Source organism: Monodelphis domestica, chromosome 3, assembly GCF_027887165.1.
Source record: "Monodelphis domestica isolate mMonDom1 chromosome 3, mMonDom1.pri, whole genome shotgun sequence".
NCBI classification, from domain to species: Eukaryota; Metazoa; Chordata; class Mammalia; order Didelphimorphia; family Didelphidae; genus Monodelphis; species Monodelphis domestica.
In genome coordinates this window covers 102,498,191-102,511,572 of record NC_077229.1, presented here as the reverse complement: position 1 = coordinate 102,511,572, position 13,382 = coordinate 102,498,191, and the positions used below count along the sequence as shown (strand labels likewise).

Genomic DNA, 13,382 nt, shown 5'->3' with positions numbered 1-13,382 from the left:
CTAAACTGAAATAGGTTTAATCCAACCTATTAAAACAAATTGTTGATTATGAAAAATGGGAAATAAGAAAAATGAGCAATAATGCAAATACACATAACTTTTAAAAGTTTAATGAACAGAAATCAACTGCTAAACAGGGAGTCAAAAAAGAACCTAGAAACCAATTTAGCCTGAAAATACTTGATATCCTTGCTATGCATTAAAGACAAGGAAGCCCTGCATAATACTGGTTTTGGAGATAAATTGCATTATAAAATCCTACAGAAAAGGATGAAAAAACATGATTAATTAGTATCACCACATAACACATCAAGAAGCAGATGTTAAAGCAAAGACCCAACTAAACAAGGCCAACAAAAAAAATGTGAAAATATTTTTTTCAATAAAAACTTTTTTCATAATTCCAAATTACTATTCAGGGTTTTGGCTAATTCACAGCTTTAGCTGTTCAGGACAATAATTTGAAACCATACAAGAAAAGTGACTAAACTTCATATCCACTACTCATTCCCCAAGGTTAAAGACAAAAACCTGAGACATGCCAAAACAACTTTTATGCTAGCAAAGAATTGAAAACAATGTGACACTGCTCCTTAACTGGGAAGTGGCTGGACACACTATGATATACCTCCAAGACAGCCACCAAGAACAATATATGCAATAACTATAATAACATAAATGAAAATCTGACTAACAAAAAGACAATCTCTGAATGCCTCTTTGTAGAAAAGCAAGAAAACACCAAGTGACCCTGGACAAGTCTGTTACTAGAAAAAGTTCAACTTGATGGGGAGGAGAGGTGGGGAGGTGAGAAGGTTTCATCTGTTATACCCAGAAATGACTGTGATTTTAAAAAAAAAGGCATCAATAGATAAAAGTAGTTCTGTGAGAGAGACATTAGTAGGCTGCCTAGGGAACCAAGAAAGTTCTGTAAGAAGGTGAGGTTTAAGCTGAATCTTAAAGGAAGCAAGTGAAACAAGGAGGGAAAGGTGAAAAGGCAATGCATTCTAGGAATACTGGGAGACCACCAGTACAAAGGCACAGAGATGAAAGATGGAATGTCACATTTTTAAAAAACTGTAAAAAAGCCTATTTGGCTGGATAGGGGAGTAAGATGGCTGGAAAGGTAGGAAGGGGTCAAGAAATGAAGAGCTTTAAATGCCTAAGGGAGGAATATATTTGATCCTTGAAGTAATAGGAAGCAAATAGAACTCCTTGAGCAGAAAAAATAATAGGGTCATACCTATGTTTGAGAAAAATCCTTGACAGTTGAATGAATCAGATGGTTTGGAGTGGGGAAAGATGAGGTAGGACGCCCAATTTAGAAGACTAACTAGAGTAGTACAGATGAGAAGTGATAAAGGCTAAACTAGAGTTCTAGATTTATTAATGGAGAGAAGGGAATGTATATAAAAAATGTGAAGGCAGAAAAGACCTAACTTGGCAGTGGAGTTGATACAATGAAAGTGAAGTTTAAAAGAAGAGAGTTTGAGAGGAAAGATACTGAGTTCTGTTTTAGACAGATTGAGTTTGAGATACCTCCAGAACAAAAGGTCTGATATGTCCAAAAGGCAGATGATGAGGCATAACCAAAGTTTAGTAGAAAGACTAATGCTAAATATGCAGATATAAGAATCATATGGAGAGGGGGTAGCTAGGTGGCTCAGTGAATTGAGAGCAATCAAGTAGGAAACTTGCAGAACAAGACATTAACTATAGAGAAAATAAATATACACAGAGAGCAGCAGCTGCCTCACCAAGAGAAAGGAACACATAACCAACTTTCTGGAAAGTCAATGAGGCAGCACTGAGAGGGAAATGTCTTTGGAAAGGGAAATTGTTTTATATTGCTTTTATATTATTGATCATAAACCAAGTGATTACATGTAATCAATTAACTAGATAACTGAAATTATGATTTTTAGAACAAGTTAAACCCAGTTATTACATTAACTGTATATAAATATATATATATACACTGTGAATAATTATAATAGCATGCTAGCCATAGTTAATTAGAATATTATAGCAACTAACAAGATTAAGTGCTTCTGCTGGAGGAATAAAAACTTCAGGTCTATGTAGTTATCTAGGGAAGCTATAAGAAATAAGCTGTGCTTATTTGGAAAGGTGAATGGACAGCTGTCCTGATGACATCAAGAGGAAAATAAACTACGCATGTCAAAATGTTGTTTGAGCCTGTGAAAATTTATGCCAACTACAGGTTCAGTTGGCCTGTATTATGGCCAAGAAAGGTTACTTTGACATAACCCCTCCCAGAAGTAGAAAGATAGTTCTGGAGGATTAAATTTTTTTATTTTAACCTTGTACTAGAACTTATTACTTCATATCAAATGTTACAAACCCTCATTACCGAGTATTATAGCACAACATTGGTAAACCTTTTTGAGCTCACATGTCCAAACTGTACCTTCAAGTCACCTGTGAGCCCCACCATTACCTCAGAGAGACGAGGCTGGAAGTTATCCGTTACCCCTAAAACCAGTTCCTTGATCACACACCACATAATACCACAAGCTAAAAGCTACATTACCTTCTCATGCTGCCGGAGATACTCATCACAGGCATTAAGAGTTTCTTCAGCTTTTGATTCTCCAAGATAACACAAAGAATTGCAAAGTTGCTCTTGCACTAAAGGGTCCTTGTCTGTGATTGCACCTAACAGTGTCGTGGCAAGCCCTGAAAAAAAGAGAAAGTAACAAACACACTTTATGGATCCAGGAACATAAAGTTGTATGCATCAGACATTTTGCCCTCAAATTTTCTTTCCATCCCCAAAGCCATATTAAACCAAGACTCTTAAGTCATGTTTTGGATACGACAGTTGCTTCTGCTTCTCCCTGCCTTCTTATACATAGCTGTCACTAAACTTCCTAATGGATTTTTTCAATATGTCAGTCTTCTGGATGGTTCTGGCTCCTTGTGACAAAATGCCCCATTTAAGCATATGAATTGTCCCACAATCTAATCCATACAACCTAGTTCAGCTTATCTCCCAATACTATTACCAAATTTCTGCTATAATCAAGGAAGCCCTTCCACACTATGTTCATTTCAGCCTCTATACCTTTGCTCATGCTGTTACCCAAAATGACTTCTTCCCTTTATTCTACCAATCTAAAATTTCCTCAGCCCCTTCATGAAAGCCTGTCACAATAATTCCTTCCATCATGGTCCCCTTCTTACTGACTTCTCAAGGTATTTCCTGTCTATGTGAAACAATATTACACTCCAGGAAGGATGTTAGGTGGAGATGAGAAGGGGAAGAATTCTGGGCATGTGGAATAGCCAGTGAAATGCCCAGGATGGGAATGTCTTCAAGGAACAGCAAAGAGGCCAGTATCACTAGAATAAAGAGTAAGAAGACTAGAAACATCCAGGGTGACAGGAGGCGGGCAGGTTACTAGGGCTCTGAATGTGAAAAAGAGGATTTTATATTAGATAGAGGTGATAGGGAATAACTGGAGTTCACTGAAGAGGAAGTTGGAGGGGTTAGCCCTGAGCTTCAGGAAAATCAATTTGACAGTTGAGTGGAGGATGGACTGGAGTAAAGAAAAACTTGTAGCAGGAGACCATCAAACTATGAGTTCACATGTGAGGTAATGAAGAGCCTATAGCAGGATGATAGTAATGTCAGAGCAGAGAAGGAAGCATAGAGTAGAAATGTTACAAAGGTAAAATCAACAGACCTTGGCAATAGATCATATCTGGGAAAGATGAGGATGAAAGTGAAGAATCAAGATTAACAACTAGGTTATAGTCTGAAAGACTGAGGAGATGTTAGTACCCTTGACAGGAATAGGAAAGTTTGGAAATGAGAATTTGTGAGAAAGACAATGAGTTCAGCTTGGACTATGATGAGTTTAAGATGTCTACAGGAGGTCCAGTTCAAAATATTTAACAACTGAACTTTTTTGAGAGGCAATAAGTTAATTTATCAATCAACTATTCAAGACAATTTGAATTGCCTCCATGATCCAAACAAGTGCCAAAGAGCAAGGTAAAAGAGAGGGGTCAAAGAGTGTGAGATCCTTCTGTGAAGGTCAATATGTGACCTTACCACTCCTGGACATCCCAAGACATCTGATTGCCAAACAGCCACTAAAGAGGTGGACTTAGAGACCTCCATTACTTCATCATAGGAAGAGACAGATATCAGGAGGAGCCAATACACCCTTTCCTCCCCAACACGTGACTACTTCCCAACACTCTTAAATCAGGATTCACCTTGCTTCATCTGATTATCCTTTTAAGATCTAAACAAAAAAAAAAAAGGGAGGACCCAACCCAGTTTCAAAGCTTAGGAGAAAAACTGTCTCCATCTGACCTCAGAATCAGGATATTTCAGCCTTTCCTTGAGGGAGGTGCTAAAAGGAAAAACTATTTCCAAGTTCAATATTAATTGTCTACAATATCTAATAGGCAGTTGGAGACATGAGATTGAAAGTCAGCAAACAATCAAAAACTGGATAAGTGAATTTGAAAAACATCACTATAGGGATGAGCACTGAATCCATGGGAGCCAATGAGATCACCAAGTAAAACAGCAAAGTGGGAAACTAGTAGGTCCAAGAGAAGTCCTATGGGATATCTGTGGTTAGCAGGTATAACCTGAATTAAAGTCTAACAATTGAAACTGAGGAGTGATCACATAATTATGAAGAGAACCAGAAGACAATAGTGTCACAAAACTATCTGAAGATGAGGGCAATTAACACTATCAAAGGCTGCAAAGAGCTTACAAAAGATGAGTATTTTTTTTTAATCTTTCATTTCTGTCTTAGTAACAACTCTAAGACAAATGGGCAAGGGCGAGGCAAACAGGGTAAAGTGCCTTGCCCAGGATCACCCAGCTAGGATACGTCTGAAGCCAAATTTGAACCCAAGTATTCCCCATTCCAGACCTGGCACTCTATACAGTGAGCCAGTTTGCTGCCCCAAGAAGGATGAGCATTAATAAAAGGTCACTAGATATGACAAAGAAAAGACTACCTTCAAGAGAGTAGTTTCAGTTGAATGATGAGATCAGAAGTCAGATTGTAAAAAGTTAAACTGTTTCACCAAGAGGTCAAGGTGGGGCAGAGAGCATAGCTAATGAGCTAGGAGAGAACTAAAGGGTCACGAGACTGGAGGACATGGTATGGATAAAGAGGGAAAGGTAAATGACAATCAACTTGATCAGATAAGAGAATTTCAGAATTCATGAACATAGAAGTGGAGCCTTTGTGGTATTGATAAGATCGAGGATATGACCATCTGTGTATAGGGGTAGCTGAGGTGGATGGAGGAATGTGTCATGGAAAATGACAAAGGTTGAGAAAGTGGGAGGTTAAGGTGCTTCAGAAAGTATCAATATGAGGGCTTCCGGTCAAGATGGCAGCTTAGAGAAAGCTAAAGTTCAGATCTCCTGAAACCCTTCCTTACCGATCTCAAACCGAATGCTCCTAGGACACCGAAATTCAAAACGATCAACAGCATAGACCCCGGGAGTCCTCCTCCTGGACCTGGACCTGGATCAAAAGGTACGCCCCCCCCCCCCAAAAGCCAGAACCCGAGACCACTCGGACCTAAGGGGCAGGCAGAAGGAAGGTCCTAGGACCCATCCCCCCCCCAACCCAGAGCGCCGAGTCCGAGGCAGCAGAGGCAATCTCAGAGCCCCACGGCAATGGGGATAAACTAGATGCATTCCCAATAAAATCAGGAGTGAAACAAGGATGCCCATTATCACCTCTACTATTCTACATTGTTCTAGAAACACTAGCAGTAGCAATTAGAGAAGAAAAAGAAATTGAAGGCATCAAAATAGGCAAGGAGGAGACCAAGTTATCACTCTTTGCAGATGACATGATGGTCTACTTAAAGAATCCTAGAGATTCAACCAAAAAGCTAATTGAAATAATCAACAACTTTAGCAAAGTTGCAGGATACAAAATAAACCCACATAAGTCATCAGCTTTTCTATATATCTCCAACACAGCTCAGCAGCAAGAACTAGAAAGAGAAATCCCATTCAAAATCACCTTAGCCAAAATAAAATACCTAGGAATCTATCTGCCGAGACAAACACAGGAACTATATGAACACAACTACAAAACACTCTCCACACAACTAAAACTAGACTTGAATAATTGAAAGAACATTAACTGCTCATGGGTAGGATGAGCCAATATAATAAAAATGACCATCCTACCCAAACTCATTTATCTATTTAGTGCCATACCCATTGAACTCCCAAAAATTTTTTTTACTGATTTAGAAAAAACCATAACAAAATTCATCTGGAAGAACAAAAGATCAAGGATATCCAGGGAAATAATGAAAAAAAACACATATGATGGAGGCCTTGCAGTCCCAGACCTTAAACTATATTACAAAGCAGCAGTCATCAAAACAATTTGGTACTGGCTAAGAGACAGAAAGGAAGATCAGTGGAATAGACTGGGGGAAAGCGACCTCAGCAAGACAGTATAAAATAAATCCAAAGATCCCAGCTTTTGGGACAAAAATCCACTATTCGATAAAAACTGCTGGGAAAACTGGAAGACAGTGTGGGAGAGATTAGGTTTGGATCAACACCTCACACCCTACACCAAGATAAATTCAAAATGGGTGAATGACTTAAACATAAAGAAGGAAACCATAAGTAAATTGGGTAAACACAGAATAGTATACACGTCAGACCTTTGGGAGGGCAAAGACTTTAAAACCAAGCAAGACATAGAAAGAATTACAAAATGTAAAATAAATAATTTTGACTACATCAAATTAAAAAGCTTTAGTACAAACAAAACCAATGTAACTAAAATCAGAAGAGAAACAACAAATTGGGAAAAAATCTTCATAGAAACCTCTGATAAAGGTTTAATTACTCAAATTTATAAAGAGCTAGATCAATTGTACAAAAAATCAAGCCATTCTTCAATTGATAAATGGGCAAGGGACATGGATAGGCAGTTCTCAGATAAAGAAATCAAAACTATTAATAAGCACATGAAGAAGTGCTCTACATCTCTTATAATCAGAGAGATGCAAATCAAAACAACTCTGAGGTATCACCTCATACCTAGCAGATTGGCTAACATGACAGCAAAGGAAAGTAATGAATGCTGGAGGGGATGTGGCAAAGTGGGGACATTAATTCATTGCTAGTGGAGTTGTGAACTGATCCAACCATTCTGGAGGGCAATTTGGAACTATGCCCAAAGGGCGACAAAAGAATATCTACCATTTGATCCAGCCATAGCACTGCTGGGTCTGTACCCCAAAGAGATAATGGACAAAAAGACTTATACAAAAATATTCATTGCTGCACTCTTTGTTTTGGCCAAAAATTGGAAAACGAGGGGATGCCCATCAATTGGGGAATGGCTGAGCAAACTGTGGTATATGTTGGTGATGGAATACTATTGTGCTAAAAGGAATAATAAAGTGGAGGAATTCCATGGAGACTGGAACAACCTCCAGGAAGTGATGCAGAGCAAGAGGAGCAGAACCAGGAGAACATTGTACACAGAGACTAATACACTGTGGTACAATCGAACGTAATGGACTTCTCCATAAGGGGCAGTGTAATGTCCCTGAACAATCTGCAGGGATCTAAGAGAAAAAACACTATTCATAAGCAAAGGATAAACTATGGGAGTAGAAACACCGAGTGCGGTTGAGGGGACATGACAGAGGAGAGACTCTAAATGAACACTCTAATGCAAATACTAACAACATGGCAATGGGTTCGAATCAAGACATATGTGATACCCAGTGGAATCATGCGTCGGCTACTGGGGGTGGGGGTGGGGAGGAAAAGAAAATGGTCTTTGTCTTTAATGAATAATGCTTGGAAACGATCAAATAAAATATTATAAAATTAAAAAAATAAACAAAAATAAACAAAAAAACAAACAAAAAAAGAAAGTATCAATATGTTTGTTGAAGTCCTCTAATATGAACATAGGAAGGAGAGGAAAACCTTAAGCCAAGCATTGAATTCACTGAGAAAGGAGAGGGAGTGTCAGTCGACACAACCTACCAGAATTTTGATTGGGTGGTAGATATCAGCTGAGTAAACCTAAAAGGACAAGAGATTACTGAATGCTGGGGGCAGAGAGAGAGAACCCAAAAGTGGCAATGGAGAGCAAGAAGTATTCCAACTCCTCAACTTCAACTAGTGAGCCAAGGGAAAATGTAGCCAGTACCAGAAAAGTTGGCCATAGAGGATGTGTTTCATAAAGGGGAGCCAGGTCTCACAGAGCCAACAGATGGAAGTAAAGGGAAAGGAAAAGATCTGAGATGGAAGCAAGTTTGTTGTCTATGAAACAGACATTACTGAGAGCACAGTGGAAGGGTTGGGTAGTATTAGAGTATGATGTTTTAGGAGAGAGGTTAGAGGAATGGGCAACTGGGGATGGAGAAAGGGATTTAAATGATAGCCTTCAGGGGCTATCATTTGGGTATCATTGGGATAGGAAGAATTTGACCAGGAGGAGTCTATTAATCATTGAAGAAGGAATATGAATAGATTTTTTTTCCTTTTTTTCAATCAGCAAAAATCCCACTCCCCTATTTGAGAACAAAAGAAAAATAAAACCACTTACCAACACATAGGCCAACAAAACAAATGTCTATGATGGCCATGTTCAAAAGGAATATCATATAACAAATCATCAATTTCATGACATATTAAAAAAATTATTTATATTGTAATATATTACATATGATATGTGTATGTATATGTGATATACATATATTTTTCCCTTTGTACATAGTTAATATGGAAATCTATTTTGTTTGACATGTAATTGATTTTCTTTTCTTTTTATTATATATTATTAAAATATTTTTATTTTATATTTTGTAATTATATATAACATTCTCTTTATATATAACATGTTATATTTATAACAGTAGATAAAGTGCTGGCCCTGAAATCAAGAAAACCCAAGTTCAAATCTGGCCTCAGATGCTTGCTAGCTGTGTGACCCTGGATAAGTCATTAAACACCACATGTCTCAGTTTCCTAATCTGTAAAACAGGGATAGTAATAACATCTAACTTTCCAAAGTTTTTGTGAGGATCAAATGGCTAATAATTGTAAAGGGCATAATAGAAATAACTGTAAATTGTAAATGGCATAAAAATTGTTTAGCACAGTGCCCAGTACAAGGAGCTATAGTTTAGTGCTCTCCCCCCCCCAAATATATATATGCAAAATATACACATATATGTCTGCCCTCTTAAATCTTTCATCTGTCTCATCAAAAGATGGCTAGTATGTTGAATCATCGGTCCTCTGGAATTGTAGTATTATACTAATCAGAGTTACTAGGTCATTCAAAATTTGTTCTCTTGGTTTTGGTCTTCATCTTAATTGATGTAGTAGTAGGCATTAATTATAGGCATTAATAATGATTCATAGAATTTAAAAGCAAATCCCTAAACTACATCTTTTCACACACTAACATAGAGAAAGAAAAACCCCAAACATTAAACACCCAGAAAGGCTGACAAATAGCATAGAGACAGTTCTAACTTCACATAAATTCACATTATACAAATCTGACTTTTGATAAAAAATCCTGAAAGAAATCCTCATTCCAAAAAAATACACTTGTTAACATTACTGTTCAGCAGCTTGGCATTCTGCAGTCTCTCACCATCCCACCAAAAGAACAAAAACAAAAACCCTCCAAATGAATGCAGAATAAAAGACATGGTATAAATTCTGCCACTAATTGAGGGCTTGGCTTGAGACCCCCTAATCCTGCATGGTTGAGCAGCTGGACCACCTCTACCTGTTGCTTAGAGATATTTAACTGAGGACCTAGGTTTTGCTAACCATAAATCCAGTGAGAGCCAAAGATTGATGAAAGGAGTTTTCTTGCAATGATACATTTCAAGAAACCTGTGTATCTTATCTGAGAACTGACCCCATATTGGTCTATCAGTTATTGTTTCCTTGATCCTTTGATTAAAATAGACACTTCAGGGAGTAGGACACCTCTTTTTCTGATTTCAGCAAATTGTACCTGTTGACTTTCTCCTTCCCAACTTGGAAAGCCCCTAGTTTTTCCTTCAATTAGAAATCAGATTACCTAATCTTGTATCCTAGTTTATAGCATGTTCATTGTTTACTTTTAATGCATAAAAATCTGTTTTCCCCCTGTATTTGGGGTCCAGTGTGTGAAGAAAGGATTAATTTTCCCCCTGTCTATTTTTAGCTAATCAATTCAAGAACTTAAAGTACCCCTACTAACCAGAAACTATGAGGATTCACGAGTCACTTACTAGAGTAAATTCACACCTTCAAAGGCCACTGCCCTCCCCCGCCTCTTGGGTGAGTACTAGGCAAATTGAAAGGCTGCCATTGGTTTTTGTGAAGAAGGGGGAGTGACAGGAAGTGATATGGAAAAAGAAACATAAAAGAAGAGACCAGCATAGTGTAGCATTCATTCCCTTCCTGGCATTTAAAGAGATTGGTTCCTGAGATTCCTTTCCTGGCTTGACAGAGACTTTTCCCCTGGATCCTGCATCAGATTGCTGGGTGAGTGACTGAGATTCCTACCTAGGCTTTGGAGTAGGCTGCATTAGTGGAACCCGGGCTAAAGATACCACAAGGACTTCTGGCTGACGATTACCAGGAAATCCAGTCTTGGTAGACTTCTTAGGAATTTGTCTCTTTATCCACATTTACATTTTCACTCTTTCCTCCTCTTTGTAAATAAAAGCTGCTAAAAGTCATTTTGACTTAAGCTATAATATTTTAAAATCTGCAACCATAATATTACTTTATAACTCTCATATTTAGCATAAAACCTAAATTTAAACTCTTACAAGTACCAAGCTGGGGAGGCCTAGTTCCTATTTGTTATACAATTGGCATATAATGCTTAATAAATCAGTATGTTCAGAAGCTAAAACCTTTGTTTCCTCAATTATTTCAGATTTCGCTCACCACCTAGCCCTCTCATGTCCTTGAACTGTGTGCCAGCCCCCTCTATCCCTAAGGCGCACAGCCTCTTTCCTGCCTCCCTACCTCCTTCCCTATATCCATCAGCAAATTTGCATTAAGTAAAAATCCCTTAATGTAGAGGTCTCTTGAACAATCCACTTATGTAAAACAAGAACTGTCTGTACTCTCCATTGAAATAGATGGTACCAAGGTATTGGTCACTTACTAAGTTTGGTGCTATTTTTCAACTCTAGACCTCTACTAAAACTATAAGCAACACTTCAAAGCTGATTTTATATACCCCCAGCCTGCTATTGTTACTAAGTCCCATCCTCGATGGTACTCTACCCACACCCCAATCAGGTAACCCTAATTCATAGGCTAGAAAAAGTCAAGGGGAACCAGCCTGGCCGAGGTGCCCCTTGGACACAGGATCATCATTCCAATAAACTCACCAAAGAAAGAATACTCATGAAGTGGGATAATTAAACTGGCTGTTGGGATAGCATTGGTTACTCTCCTGTAGAAAGGATTCCCATTAGACCACACTATTCATTATGCTTCCTCAAGGCATGACAGCCCAGTCAAAATACTCAGAATCTATGAGTCTAGTATTCTTTTCCTGGGTTGGCGGTTCGTTAGCCCCACTTACTCCCCAGGGATTTCAGCTATTGTTAAAATCTGTCATCAGTTATGGCAAAGATACTGTGGTAGTAAAGAACTAGAAAATGAGGGGATGCCCATCACTTGGAGAATGGCTGAATGAGCAATGGTATATGATTATGATGGAATATTATCGTGCTGTAAGAAGGTTGGTTTTAGAAAACACATGGAAACACTTGCATGAAATAATATAGAATGAAGCAGAACTAAGAAAACACTGAATACAAAAACAGGAATATTGTTCAAAGAGTAACTGTGAATGACTAAGCTATTTTGAGTAATATAATCATTCAAACCAACTAAGGACTTATAAAGGAAAATGCTATCCCCCTCTTGAGAAAGAACTGATATATGGAAGTATTTATTGTATGGTTCCATATATACAGCTACATGAAATGTTAGCTTTCTCTAATGTGGGGTTGGGAGGGAGGGAAGGAGTCAACTCAGAACTCAAAATGTAACCAAAAAATAAAAAAAGATACTGATCTGCCAGTTGGCAAGAAATAGGAGAGGAATGTAGAAAAGAAAGGCTAATACCCTCCCCAGGAAGTTACTTTTTATTTACTTTGTATCTATTTTGTATTTAATTTTTCTAGAACATGTTATTTCCTCCATAGATGTAAACTCAGGGCAGGAATTTTTATTTTTGATTTTTGACTTTGTATTCAAAATTGCTTGACAAAAGGCAATCATTCAATAAATACTTGTTTAATTCTTTTAAAAAAAAAGGAAAAAAGGAATAGAGGTGAACAAAGATTCCAATACACAACCTCTACTTTGTTCATAAACTAGACCCTTCAAAAAAGGGGAGGTAGGAGGTAGAAAAAAGATGACAGGGGGAAAAAAAAAGAGTTTACAGAAAATTAGTCTACCAATTCTCCACTATCCTACATCCAATCATATCATAAAGAAAATGCAAGAAGATGCCTGGGGCTACAGATTTGTCAAGAAAGATAGAGTGAGCAGGGAACTCAATGTTAATAGGTATTAACTCTAATTAGCCAGCTATTCTTCATTCAGAGTTTGTTGTTCCAAGAAACACCACTAAGACTATGGTCTAATATCCCAGTGAAAAGGAAAACATTCTTCATTTCCTGAAGAATAGTATAGGAACCCATGTCTCCTGTCACAAAAACTCTCCACATCTTATTCGAAACTGAGGTTGTGCAAACAATGTGAAATGTTGGGAATGTGGATAAGAGAGACCAAAAACAACCTTAAAGGTTGCTCTTCACTCCACCTAAATATAATTCCAACTTTTGCCAGTTTACCCTTTGAAAGCAAGAAATATATCTTATTCTTTATTTTCTACACCAAGTAACTAATCTAATGCCTAGCCTCAAGAACAGGGCATACAGGTGGCATACCTAAGAAAGTCACTGACTGATTCTTAAAGTTTGGTAAAAAAGAGAACACTAAGAAAAGACCTAGTTCAATCTTAAAACTACCATTCTGAAACCTTGTCACTTAACCTCCAAGTCTGGATCTCTAAGATTCTCTAGAGCAGGGGGTCCCCAAACTATGGCCTGTGGGCCACATGTGGCTCCCTGAGGCCATTTATCCACCCCCCACTGCACTTCCAGAAGGGGCACCTCTTTCACTGGTGGTCAGTGACAGGAGCACTGTGTGTGGCAGCACCGCAAAGCGAGGCATCACTCGCGTACAGTACTACTTCCAATGACATAATCTTTTGCGTGGCACCTTGTTCTGAGAGTAACTGAAGGAGAATGAGGCACCGCGCAAAGGATTATGT

At 38.1% G+C, this 13,382-nt stretch overlaps 1 protein-coding gene across 13 annotated transcripts in view; it reads right to left on the bottom strand.

Annotated features, from left to right (window-relative positions):
• MROH1 (maestro heat like repeat family member 1) overlaps positions 1–13,382 on the bottom strand; it is a 207,750-nt gene that overhangs the window by 165,940 nt on the left and 28,428 nt on the right. For all 13 annotated transcript variants that reach the window (XM_056820705.1, XM_056820706.1, XM_016432035.2 and 10 more), the window contains one exon: positions 2,555–2,700. In XM_056820705.1, the coding sequence (XP_056676683.1) occupies positions 2,555–2,700 (146 nt within the window). The remainder of the gene's footprint in view (positions 1–2,554; positions 2,701–13,382) is intronic.